Source organism: Astatotilapia calliptera, chromosome 20, assembly GCF_900246225.1.
Source record: "Astatotilapia calliptera chromosome 20, fAstCal1.2, whole genome shotgun sequence".
Lineage (NCBI taxonomy): Eukaryota > Metazoa > Chordata > Actinopteri > Cichliformes > Cichlidae > Astatotilapia > Astatotilapia calliptera.
Window position 1 is genome coordinate 5,830,806 of NC_039321.1, and position 13,991 is coordinate 5,844,796.

Sequence of the window (13,991 nt, forward strand, 5' to 3'; positions counted from 1 at the left end):
GTGACTGGTTCATGAAGTGGTTCGAACTTTGCCGCGAGATATGACAGCGATATAAACCCCTCAGACTTCAATCAAAATGTGGGTGTTTGATGGAGAGTTGCGGTTAGTGAGAGTTGGAGAGAGTTTGGAGGTTTATGAGAGTGAGGAGAGAAAGTCAGGAGAGAATGGAGCCAGCTAAGAAGAGGAGGATGTCCTCTCCTGTGTGGGAACATTTTGATCTTATTCCTCCCAACAAGGTATGTAAATTTCTAAAGAAGATGTATTGTCATGATACTGATGGTGCAATAAAACCTATGTTAAGCTGTCTGTACTTTTGTACAAGGTGAAGTGTTTGCTATGTGCCAGGGAGCTGGGATATAACAACAACACCTCATCCATGCTTAGGCACTGCAGAGCTTTGCATGAGAATAAGGGGAACACCGATTGTGGAGCAAGACCAGGTGAGCCATCAAATGCAATGATAATATAGCATGCAGTAATGTTACTAAATGATATAACAATATTATACAATGTAATAAGTTACGTGTTTGATATTTATATTTGTGCTTTGTCTTTATTGTCTTTCCTCAGGAGAACAATCTCAAATAGATGAAGACCTGGTCAGCATGGTGATTGAGGACTCCCAGCCATTTAGCATTGTGGAGGACAAAGGATTCAAAAGATTTGTGAAATCATTAAATCCTAGCTATGTTCTCCCCACTAAAGGTTATAAAAGCAGTGAAAATTTAGTTTTTACAGAATAAAATGTGAACAGGCAGGACTGAACCTCAAAGCCTCAGTGTGTAGCTGTCCATACCTCAACGTTACAAAAGCACAACTACTGTCCACACCCCAACCACACTTCACCTCACAGTAAATGATCATTTCCATTTCAAGCATTTCCAAATAATCATTTTCCATACTGCCACTATAAATATACACAGTGTACTGCATCACTACAATATACATGTTTTACACACTCCTTTTGTTGTTGACATTTACAGGCTGTGTGCAAAATGCCACACTCTTCAAATTCATGCCAGCTATTATTTTTACGTCCAGTAGGTGTCCTGCTAGAGCAAATGAAGCTTCATGAAGCTTCGCGTTGGGGTGAACCAATTGGATGAAAAGCTTCAGTGCTTCATGGGGCTTCATCTGCCCATCACTAATAATCGGTCTACAAATGCGCCCCCGAAGTGTAAAGTGTAAAGTGTGTGTGTTAGTCCCCATGTTAGTCCCCGTGTTAGTCCCCATAGGGAAATAGTTCCTCTGCATTTAACCCATTCACCCAGTGAAGCAGGGAAGGATGTGGCCCCTGAATTTGGACACAGCTATGATACACCAAAAGCTGCTTCTTCTTCTTCTTCTTTTTTGGCGTTTAATGGCAGCTGGCATCCTTGTAGATGCATTGCTGCCATCTTCTGTTTCAGTCCGTTATTACACTCTACTACTTATTCCTGTGTCTTTCAGGATCTTACAAAGCATCAAACGACGCGTTGACTATTAAATTTGTTGTCGGCGATTTTGATAGTCAACGTAATTGTGATCCACCTAATCGTGGCAGCCCTATTGAGGAATTGGTTTCCCTCTCCCGCAGAATTGATAATCGTCCGTGAGAGAGGGAAGCTGAACAATGGTCCAGGCTTCAAAGACCTGTGTTGCGTCCCGAGTTCTGCACTGCACCGCCTATGCTCCCATCTGAGAGAGTTAAAATTGCCACTCACTGTTAGGATACCTGGGTCGTTGAGTTTTGAGTTTATTATATTATTTATCATTTCTAGTCTTTGGTTTCTTTGTTAGAGTTCTGTCTTATGGTTTACGTCTCTGTTCCCTCTGTTGCAGTGCCTGCCTGTGAGTCTGTGTCTGTAAGTTCAGTCTGTGTTATGTTTCCTGTTTTACTTTGAAAGTCCATGTCTCATGTTAATGTGTCTGGATGTGCTTCCTTTGTCTCGTTAGGCCTGAGTTGATACCAGCGGCGTTTCCCTCCTGTTTCCCATTCCCTGATTGCTCCCTCTGTGGATTTAAGCCCTGTGTTTCTCTGTGTCCATGTCGTGATCTACCCTTATCCACCCTCATTCATGCTGTGTGTTCTGTCTGCCTGCGTGTGTAAGTTTATTTTGCATTTTTGGGTTTTTGTTACGTTTTGTCATCCAGCAATAAAAGCTGAGTTTTGGAGTGCACTTTTGCCTGTCGTGAGTCTGCACTTTGGGTCCTTTTCCTGCCTGTGTTACAGGCCCCACTATGATGGGCGCGTAGCCAGATTACGATCCTGTAAAACAGGAGAGAAAGTGAGCACAGGAGACACGCTGCCGTTCGCCTGGTCAGTCTTGCCAGAATTTATTCATACAACACAAGCATATCTGCTCCACTCTTTCGTTAACTCAATTTCACAATAACTGCTCATTCCCTCACATGGCTTGTTTTCCACCAGTACATTTCAATATTAGTCCACACTACTGGCATAAAACAACAAAGGGTTTAAATGAATGAAACAAATGACAACTACACCTCTTTTCCCATAAATGAGATAAACAAAATAATTCACATCATCATGGTAGTGTCTCATCATAGAAAGGAAACTCTACTTTCAACATTTTTGCACTACTTTCCTTGCCAGCATTTTTGTTGGCCGTACTCTTATTAGCGCTCTCGCTTCATATGTCCTTTTCAGACCAGTTAGATTCTAACACTGAAACAGCAAGTTTACACATGACTTCAGGCGGGCTCAGAACACTTTACACACGCGTTATACAAAACATTTGTCATGAACACAAAGCTACAAGTTTATCAGGAACTGTAAACCTAACTGGGTTGGTGCTTCTTATTATTATATGGAGTATTATACGCAGTTGCAACAGCTTGCTAGCGTTACCCAGGCATATAGCCTAGCTATAACATCTTACAGAGCTAAAGTAGCTCACATAGCGACAGTATAATACATCACATATCACAGACCCGTCTTATGTCATGAAAGTTTAAGTATCACAGTGTCCAGCTGTGTATTTCTTTATGTTTTTGACCACGTTACTGACCTGTAAAACAGGAGAGAAAGTGAGCACAGGAGACACGCTGCCGTTCGCCTGGTCAGTCTTGCCAGAATGGAAAACTTACGGCAGCTATGCACCCGACTCAGTTCCCAAAGCACGCTGCTGCCCCCTACTGTCCAAAGTGTTATACACTCTCCTGGCAACAGGGAACTTACATGACATTGTGGCTTTAAATTACACCAATAAACCAGCAAAATAAAACATGCAAAATAATCTCCATATATCACGACACTTAACTCACAATTGTGACCACATTTCTGTGTGGATCACACCTGCACACAGCCTTCACATAACACTCACGCCGTTAGAACCTCTTCCATTACTCATCAGACTGCACCAGTAAAAATTAATCACCTCCATAAACCATAATGAATTAATTTCCTTCTTCACTCTTCCCTCTCCTGACACCCCACTTATTCTTGGTTATCTGTGGTTACAGAAACATAATCATCACATTGATTGGGCCGCTGCAGGTCTCTTCTTTGTGGGGAAAAAGTCGCTGCATGCAACCTTGTATTGATTACCATAAAGAACAAATACCCACTGCCTAATCAATTCTGTTTTTGAGTCTCTTCAAGTGCCTACCACTCTTACTAAGTTGTATCTATGGAACACCTATCACCTTGTTCAGATACATGAGGGGGATGTATCTGCCTTTCTTTTCAGCCATAAAACTGCCCACCCACGCATTCAGTACAGCTAACCTGCACCCGCCCTTTGTCTGCTAAATTCGCTCACTTGTCTCTCTTCCTGTTAGTTATATACATTAATACTGACTGCTAACCTTTTACAAAATAACATGTGGATATAGACTGTGGGTTTACACCATAAAGAATTTCAAACAACATTTTTAGCAGAGCACCTATTTTTAGAAATCCCCTTTTCTTGAATTTTAACCAAAAGGGTATATCTTTTTTTTTTATTTGGCACTTCCTTTTTTATGCACAAACAAGGAAACAGCCTACATAGAGATTATACGCATGTGTGAATCTGTGCATGAGGCGTTATTCTGAGATGTCAAATAGGATTTTGAGATGACTGAAATGTGTCAAACAGGAAGTTTTCTTTCAACAAATCAGTCATACCTTCTCTGCCCCCTCAAAAGCCACCTCTGCCACTGAAGAGTTTTAATGTATTGTCTTCTTAGGAAACAGAATGAATACAACTCACTGGACTCATTCAGTCTATGAGTATACAACTCTGCCTGCTATTTACACCACTGGCTTCATCATTGGTCTTGGAGCTAATGTATGGGGACTAAAGTCTCTACTGCAGAAATGGAAAATTCTTGGACACATTAACGTGTTTCTTCTGAACCTTGGAATTGCCAATTTTTTGTTCCTGCCATCACTCCCATTTTTGTCAGCGTACTACTTTATGGACAGTAAATGGATATTTGGAGATGCCTTCTGCAAGATCACAAGATTCTGCTTCAACTTGAATTTATACGGCAGCATTGGATTCCTCACCTGTATAAGTGTGTACAGGTACCTGGCTATTGTCCATCCAATGAAAGTGATGGGAAGAATAACTGTGACTAACTCTGTCGCTATTTCAGTCATGGTTTGGCTGTTGGTGAGTGTTCAAAGTTTTCCAGATATGTTCTTCCCCAAAAACTCACCAAATAGAACTGAAAAATGCTACCATACCACATCTACAGAGTATGTGGAGGATTACCTAAAATACAGTGTGGGCTGGACACTCACTGGGTTTGTTATGCCACTCCTTATCTTACTTGGCTCCTATGGACATGTGACTCTTGTTCTCTGCCGCATTAATACCATTGATAAGGTGGTGAAACAAAGAAGCTTAAAGTTGATGTTCATTTTGATTTTGCTCTTTTCAGTTTGTTACATCCCCTACCATATTTTTAAGAACCTCAGCCTTTATTCAAGAGTTTTGTCAAATCACAGGATGCGTCCAAAATGGGATAAGGGAGTCTTTAGTGCTCATCAGATCAGTCGTGGTCTTGTGTGTCTGAATAGTGTTTTGAACCCCCTGGTTTACCTCCATGTCATGGATATTCCTGCTCAAATCAGACAGATGCTTCATCATTTTCGTCAGATCTTTGTGTCAGAGTTCAGCAGTGTACCAGTGGCACAAAATGCAGATGTTTAACAGGAGTTTAGCACAGATGATTCACTTTGAGTTTGTTTATTATACTGTGCTTCATCCAGTTAATTATTGTTCTCTTTTCCTGCAACAACAGTTTGGGCACAAGTTACTATATAAATATATATAAATACTTTTATCTCTTTTTGTTCTGTTGTCTTGTATATTGTGAATAACTGAAAGCCAGTGGAACACATTTTCTCTTTTGGTTTAAAACACATTGTCTTTATTTTGTATGCATGATTGTAATTGCTCTGAATAAGCCTCACTCATTTTGACGGAGTCAGTATCAACAACCAGTTGCTAATGATATTATTTTTCTAAAATAAATGTAATTTAGTCTTTGAAATTTGTGTTATTTAAACACCTTACACTGAGAACTTTTACTTTAAGAATAGATCAGGAGAGAACACTGGCATACTATTAAAATTGATTTCATATTTACTGTATTTTTAATTGCTGGCTCACAGACCGCTTCCGTGCTCTTATCAAATGTTTTTTATGGCTGTTGCTGAGTGCGTGCGGTACAAGCCACAGAGAAGCAGCAGTCATGGCACAACTGTGACACTGACACCTTCAAAAACTGACTGCATTGTACATTACATTGTTTTTCATTCTTTAAACACTGCATTCTTTTCATTATGTGTTGGAATTAGTGGTCACATATCTGTGTTTAGAACATGTTAAACATGTTAAAAATAAATGGATAATTTAGATAAACCTGCACTTGTTATGCCCTGTTGTGTTGGAGTAATGAAATGATTGTTACTGTCAGGGTGGGGGAACATAATGCTCTGCAGGGTTTCTGTCCGTTTGATTTTAACACTTCAAAGCAAGCGTGGCATCATGAAAATTTTAATCCCTTTCTTTACATTACATTTGTGTGATTAGTTATCCTCCTCAGAATGCTTGCTGTCATTACTGATGATGTAGTGACTGCTGATATAGATACATTTGTTGTACTTTTGTGGGTGTTTGGGTGTAAAAAAAAAAAAAACCCACAGACCAATAGTTAGTTCCACTTGCAATAATAATGCACAGCACAGTTTTAAGAAGAACTCTAACAGGCAGTTTTGCTTAATCCCTAATTACTAGTTTGGTCAACCATGAACATGGTACTCTATTGCACATTTGCTCTGGCAAAACATAAAAAAAAGTGTTGAAAAGCATGAAAGTGTTTGAACTTTTGAAATTACAACCCACAAAGGTATAGAAGAGCAATGTTTCCATCAAATAACGGGCTCTTTTAACTTCCCCATTTCTTACTTTTATCAGCTAAGCATGCAGGCTTTAACACTTTAAAAAGGGAAATTGCTTCATTGCTGCCTACAGCATGAAAACATGCAGAGCTTTCTGCTTGTTTTTGTGCAGCAACAAATGACCTTGATCAAGGCCACGAGCCAAAACGCTCGTGGCCTCGTGGTTACTTGATAAAGTTGTTTCCTGTTACTTTAGGTGTGGCTGGAGTCTTCACATCATCAGATTGTTTGTGTGCAGCACATGATATAATGGCAACATGTATGCACTGCAAACAAAAAACATGTGCCCTATTTAATACTCAGAAGTGAGACTATGTGGTCAGCAGTGTAAACTGAAACATTCATTTAACAGATGGGCAGGATGTGCCCTGGCCTCATTCTAGGAAACAATGTATAGGTACTTCAGTAAAAAAAAAACCTTCACTTTAATGTTGAGCTGATCTTATTTGCTGGCAGGTTTTAGACTATTAAATGCAAATTTTGCAGGTAAATATTTAATTGTTTTGCCTCTGGTGAAAATAAATACTGAACAACATATTCTCTAAATATGCCGAAAACAAATAAAATGTTTTGCAGATGACTCCTAACCACAAAAAATTATTTTAATTCATAAAGCCAACTCATATGTGAAGAAACTGTCCTGTTATGACTCCCTTATCACTTGAGCTGCACTTTATCTCAGTTTAACACTAAACCATATGTCGATCAATAGCGTATCGGCTGTATCCTAGATGTAGTTGAGCATAATGAAGTGTGCAGTTGTGGAAAAATGCAGCTGTGATCAAAATATGTTAATATGAACTGATAGTTTGTGATGCACTACAATTGCTCATGCTCATGAATGTTCAGTAGAAAGCGCACACTAGTGATGGTAAATTTGATTCTGTGTTTTTCATTGATTATTTCACCATAGTTTTTCACGGTGTTTGCTGGTGAAAAGAAGATTAAAATACTGGCTAAACATCAGTTGGAGCATGGCCCTTTATTCTACTTCGAACATGAAATACCTTCAGGAGCAGTTACATTTATGGTAAATGGCCTGTATTTATATAGCGCTTTACTAGTCCCTAAGGTGCTTTACATATCCAGTCATCCACCCATTCACACACTGGTGATGGCAAGCTACATTGTAGCCACAGCCACCCTGGGGCGCACTGACAGAGGCGAGGCTGCCGGACACTGGCGCCACCGGGCCCTCTGACCACCACCAGTAGGCAACGGGTGAAGTGTCTTGCCCAAGGACACAACGACCGAGACAGTCCGAGCCGGGGCTCGAACCGGCAACCTTCCGATTACAAGGCGAACTCCCAACTCTTGAGCCACGATCGCCCCACTATATAAAGACAGAGGCGTCATGGTGTAATTATATTATCTGTAAAGAGGCAACATCTCCAAAATTTCGGGAGTAGTTAGTCATTATAAGAAGTGTTTGTGAACTAAAAATCAAGAATGTGGGATACTGTTGGTACGTGATTTGGAGAGCCCAGCACGTGCTCCCGACGCAGGGTAAACAAATTCTGCTGGGGAGACCTACCTTGGTACTTGTGTAGGTGAAGCCAAAGGCAAGCTATACCTCATCGTATTTTCTAGTCTTTCGCTTGGAAGAAAGTTAGTTTGGAAACTGGCGATGCTTCATCTTCTGCTTTGTGTAGCAGCTCCGTCAAAAACCTGTCCATTATGCTAGCAGCATCCAAGTTTTCTTTTTTCGTTTTTTATTCATACCCTGAGTCCTGCATCTGGGTAAACATTGGAAAATACCAATAAGCCAAATGATCAGATTTAGAAAAGAAAAGGCATAAATATGTCAAATCTTAATACACCAAACACAAAAAGTCCATTTAAAATACAAAAACATGCTCCATATTCTAAAATAATGTAAACAAATGGACATAACAGGCTTAAACAAAATCATGCACATACATACTGCTTAACAAATACCAAATAGACATACAAATTATAACTAACTTTGTTCCGTCATTCCACTCGTCCATCCATCCACTCACCCATCCATCAATCCATCCAGCCCGCAACGTGGACCAAACCCCTGCAGTGGTTGTACAGGAACCAAATGGCTTGCGGCAACAGGCCATTTGGTTGCTCTGGAAGCACCACCAGTGTTGCATTATGAGGGGTCTGGTTAAAAACCCTTGTCCGATTCCACAAAACACATGTAGACTGGTTGGAGAAAATTCCGGACACCCTTGAATATCCTTAAGAGCATAAAGACCTGGTTCAGTGTTCCACAACAAGGACGAAACCTGTAGTTCCTCTGTATCTGAGATTACACTAACACTATACTACTACTACTACTAGTATAGGGTTCCCACTCTGGCCTCTCATGTACAGACTGCACCCAAAACTTAGGGCATTTCCTGTGGGCTGAGCACTCACAAGCATGTAAACACCTCACGGTATCCCATGTAAATTTTGGATTGAATTATTAAAATCGTTATAAATATTCCAGTTTTGTTGAAAAGTAGTTGAGTAATTGTTTGCTTAAACTATAACCATTTTCAACAACAGGGGAATTGTTCGTCTGAAGGTCAAGAACTCATTGAACTCAATCTATTTAATTCAATAATGTGTCTCTTCTGCAGAAATGGGGTCATGTCCAGCCTTGGCATTTTTTGTACTGTTTTCAGCAGCTCTGACTTCCTTGTGTGATGGTGGAAAAGTGCTAATATTTCCAGTAGATGGAAGCCACTGGCTTCACATGAAAGTCCTTGTGGAGGCTCTTCATTCTCGTGGTCAGCAAATCACTTTAATTCGTTCCTCCACCAGCTGGTACATTTCTGAGGTCTCGTCTTATTACACCTCCATCACAATTACCCAGGAACAGTCCCAAAACATAGAAAGGCAAGACTTCATGACCTCATTCCTGAAGACGTCACTTGAGATCCGGAGCAAAAGTTCACTATGGACATTCGTTGAGTTTTACAGCCTTTTTAAAATGGTACATGAAAACCATCAAACTGTGACAAAGCTTGTTCGCAGGATTTTTGAGAATAAGACATTGATTAAAGAGCTGAATGAAACTGGATATGATCTTTTTCTTACTCATCTTGCATTTCCAGGTGTACTGCTACTCGCAAATTATCTTCGAGTTCCCTTGGTTTACAATGTACGCTGGTTTTTCAGTGGAGAGGCGCACTATGCTATTGCTCCTACTCCATTGTCCTATGTTCCTGTATTGTTCTCCCATAACTCTGACAAAATGGACTTTTTCCAAAGAATCAGAAATATATTTTATCACAACATAATGGCTTACATTCACTACTATGCTGCCAGTCCATGTTACCAACCTCTATGTGATCATTTGGAAAAGGTGTCAAGCTTATGTCTCTAGTCCAAAAGGCTGACCTCTGACTCATGCGTGTCGACTTTACATTTGAGTTCCCTCGTCCCACCATGCCCAACGTCGTTTACATCGGAGGCTTTCAAGGTAAGCCTTCAAAGCCTCTCCCATCAGAGTTTGAGGAATTCGTCCAGAGTTGTGGTGAACATAGGGTGATAGTCGTGACATTGGGGACCCTGCTGAGTGACCTTGGACCTGAGTTAACAGAGAGCTTTGCCTCAGCATTTGCCAGCCTCCCTCAGAAGATTGTGTGGAGACATGTTGGGAAAAGACCAGCCACCCTGGGAAACAACACCATGCTGGTTGAATGGCTGCCTCAGAATGATCTACTAGGCCACCCTAAAACCAAGGTTTTTGTCACACATGGGGGCACCAATGGCCTGTACGAAGCCATCTACCATGGCTTGCCAGTTCTGGGCATTCCTCTCATTTTTGACCAGCAGGACAACTTGTTACATATGAAGGCCCGGGGAGTGGCTGAAATAGTTGACGTGACAAAATTGGATGTTGACTTTTCCGGATAGAGCATGTCATGAGGCACAAGGGTGCAGCACATCTACGCAGTGAGTCATATAAGCTGCCTTGGTATGCCTATCATTGCCTAGATGTGATGGCAGTCAGTCCTTGTAGTATTTGGTTTGCTGATCATTACCTTCGTTTGGGCTTCTTGTTCATGTCTAATTACGTTTTTGTTGAAGACAAAGAAGTCCAAGCATGAATAGATGTGATAATAAACTTTATCGTGTGAAAACAATTAAAAGCTACAAAGAAACTAAGAAGCAGTTTTTCGTGTTAATTTTATTTTCTTGTTTTCTTTTTGTTTTTATTTCTATTTAAAGTTTCATATCATCACCTTTATTTTCAGAGTGGCCAATATTTTTCTACCTTACTTTCAAAGAACAGAACCAGCAGGTGGACTGGGGTTCGGCTGTTTTTTGCTAAAAATTCAAAAGTCAAATCCCAGATAACAATAAACGTTTGATCCTGCTGAGACCCACATCTACAGTTTTCTATGGCCATAATTGTCCTCGACTGACATCATTGACTCTGGGAAATCTGGTAAATGTTGCTATTCCCCTATTGCTTAAAAAATTTAAGGTCAGATTTTAGATGCCAGGTATCATCAGGCCCATACAATACTACCAGCAACTCAGGTCAAGTTGAGCTTTCAGGCAGTGTTTGGATGAAAAAAATATAACTTAATAGGTTATTCCAATAACCACCTCAGTTATGTCAAAAGTAGCCCACATTAAGCCCATATGTTTGCCATTTCAGAGCTCTGGGAAGATGGCAACACTGAAAAGAAGTGCAGCAGAACAATAAAAATCCTTCACATGTAAAAAAAACCAAAAAAAAAAACCGAGTTAAGCAAACAAATTTAAAAGATAATACAAAACTCAGCACATGTATTACCAACAGTTTGTTTCTTAAAAACCTTCATAGCTTATAGCCTCACCTCCTGGTTAAAGTGTCATCCATTTGTTGTGCGTACATATTGAGCAGAAGAATCTAACTCTTTGGACATGGTCATAAGGTCATGAGGCCAGTGTAGCTGAAAAAGGGAAAACAACCATTGTGAGCACGTGTGCATTTTTGACAACTAGCTGCTGTCTCTGGGGACAGATACGTCGTCATGTGCTCTTCTGCATCTCTCATTTTCTCAAAAGGCCTGACTGGAGCTGCCACACTCTCTGAATAGAGCAAAGTGTCCATCTGTTTTTGAGACACACTTGGCTTCTTAGTGTAAAAACAACGGAGTCACAGATAAATATTGCAAAAGTGGCAGAGTCTGATAACTTTAGATAAGAAAAAATGTACAGAAATCAGTGGCGTCAGTGGATCATTTCGTAGGTTTTGTCACCTGTTTTCACTTCCACTTCCTGGGGTTTTTTTTTTTTATTTAATTTGATTTGTCGTTGCTGTAAGTAACTCATTTAATACAATCTCACCTGTTATGATTTGAAGTTCATTCTATACTATCTCAGCTGACAGGCTAGGTAAAATAAGAGGAGAACAGAAGCAACAACAGCGGGAAACTTGATTGCTCTCTTGGACACCTCTTCTTAATATTCAAATATAACAATGTTTATGAGAAACTCTGCTGCTTTCTTACGTCTGTGTATCGGTTCTTGTGGTTTAGACAAGTAGAGAGAGACTTAGGTTATCAAGCCGGGGGGATCAACAGTTTCTGTGTGCGCAGTTTTTTTTTTCTAGCAGACATCTAATCCACCGCATCTTACAGCAGATCTAGATAATGATTTTGTTAGATCCTGTGTATACTTTGCAATTGGGTGCGGTAGTAACGGAAACGACAGTTAAAAATAATGTGATCATTTCTAAAGTACACAGAGCTGTGAGCCCAGCAGATATTTAAATCTGAACATCGAAATGTGCTGTAATTTTATGTAGAGAAATTGATTGTCACACGCTTCTTAAGGTATTTCTAAAACATTTAAAGCTTGGCTATCAAATTAGCCAAGACTCGAGGAAGTCTCAGCTTTCTTCACAGCAGAAAAATGACATGACATTGACAGACAAAGCACAAAGAGAAAATACAAACACAGAAAATATGAATATTTATAGCCAAATGCAAACAAACCCACCTGAGGTTTGCAGAATACCGAAATGTAAGTAGGACCATAGCCTAAGTTTCTAAAAGAGATTTTAGTGCCTGTTGTTTTTAATAAACACTACATTTCTAAAAATATCTGCATGTGTGTATTAACATGCCGGTCAAAACTGATCAGTGAAACCAGAGGGAGGGCCAGCTTGCCTTGTTCACACTATTCACAGCCATTCACACTCTGATGGATGCATCAGAGAGTAACTTGGGGTTAGTATCTTGCCCAAGGACATTTGACAAGTAGACTGGAGGAGCCAGGGAATGAACCACCAACCTCCCCATTAACAGATGCTCTACCTGCTCAAATACAGCCACCCCAACTCCTCTGTAAACCACTCCAGTGTCAGCTGGAGTTCGAAATTAAACTATATTATATTCAAAATGCAGAGATAAGAAACCACCAAACCCATCACCCTCTGTCACTCAGTTAGCTTAGAAATTCTAATTATTCTCTCTTACTGAAGGGTCTTTGGTTTGTGGCGGTTTGTCTGAGGTAAGTGTTGCTGTCGTTTGGTTCTATGAAAATTTAAATTGTATTGAACTGATAATAAAATACTATGAACAGAATCAGTTACAAAGGCCAGCCTTAGCCTTATCCCACACACCTCGAAATATGCTCGAGAGTTGGACTAGATCTTTGTTCTCAGTCTGTGCTCATGCTAGAAGAAGATCCTTGAAGTGATCTTTCCACAGCCAAGCTGCATCCTTAGTAAACCTTTCTGGGGGGGGGGGTGTTTGTTTTTTAAACTACAACAACTAATATGAAGAGTATGAACATGAAGAAACTAGATTTTGTGTATTTGAATTTATTCTAAACAATAAAGTAGAAAATATATATTTTTTTATATTAATCCTTTATTTATCCAGGTAAAAATCTCATTGAGATTAAAAATCTCATTTCCAAGAGAGACCTGGCATATCTTAAACTTTGTCAAAATAGTAAGTGTAACAATGACATTTAAGGAACACTGAAGACTCGTAATTAGTAGTGACTCATTATTTCAAAAGGAGTAAAAATTTCCATGTAGTTAAAAAGGAAGTCAATGTGTTGCTGCATGACAGCTCTATTTTTACCCTGCTTTGCACTTTCCCTATATTCATATCAAATAGTACTCTGTGCTTTAAGTAAAAAAACATTTATCTACATATGTTACCTCTATTGTTACATCTCCAGAGACTCCAGAGATTTTAGGTGTCAAAGTGCCAGTTTTTGCAACACTCTAGTGATTGAACTACATGCCAAATATCTTTGGGCAAGATGCTAATCCCAAGTTGCTTTCTAATGCATCTATCAGAGTATGAAGTATGAAGTATGAAGTATTCTTACAAGGAACAAGAAGAAAAGTGAAGCTATATATACACACAGCGCTACTTCTGCTAAGTAGCGCTGTGTGTATAAATATCTCTACTTACGGGATTATTTGCACACAAGTGCAAATAACCAACGTAATGACGCATGGGGAAGTGAAACTAAATACAAATAGCACACAAAAAAAATCAAGAAGTAACTAACAAATGCAAAGGATAGACGCACACCTAAACAAAACAATTTTAAACTAAGGACTAGAAAATTTGAACAAGAAACTCAAAAACTGCGGTGGATAGCATTTTAATGT

General features: G+C 39.7%; 1 protein-coding gene and 1 pseudogene across 1 annotated transcript; both read left to right on the forward strand.

Moving 5' to 3' along the window:
- Window positions 1-3,954: 3,954 nt before the first annotated feature.
- LOC113013780 (P2Y purinoceptor 1-like) lies at window positions 3,955-5,858 on the forward strand. The gene has a single exon (XM_026154927.1). It carries the CDS (start codon window positions 4,182-4,184, stop codon window positions 5,142-5,144), a length of 963 nt encoding a protein of 320 aa, XP_026010712.1. The 5' UTR covers window positions 3,955-4,181; the 3' UTR covers window positions 5,145-5,858.
- Window positions 5,859-8,947: 3,089 nt separating this feature from the next.
- LOC113013733 (UDP-glucuronosyltransferase 2A1 pseudogene) lies at window positions 8,948-10,470 on the forward strand (annotated as a pseudogene).
- Window positions 10,471-13,991: the final 3,521 nt, after the last annotated feature.

Coding starts and splice junctions, on each gene's coding strand:
- LOC113013780 (XM_026154927.1), top strand. CDS start 4,182: ATGAATACAACTCACTGGACTCATTCAGTCTATGAGTATACAACTCTG.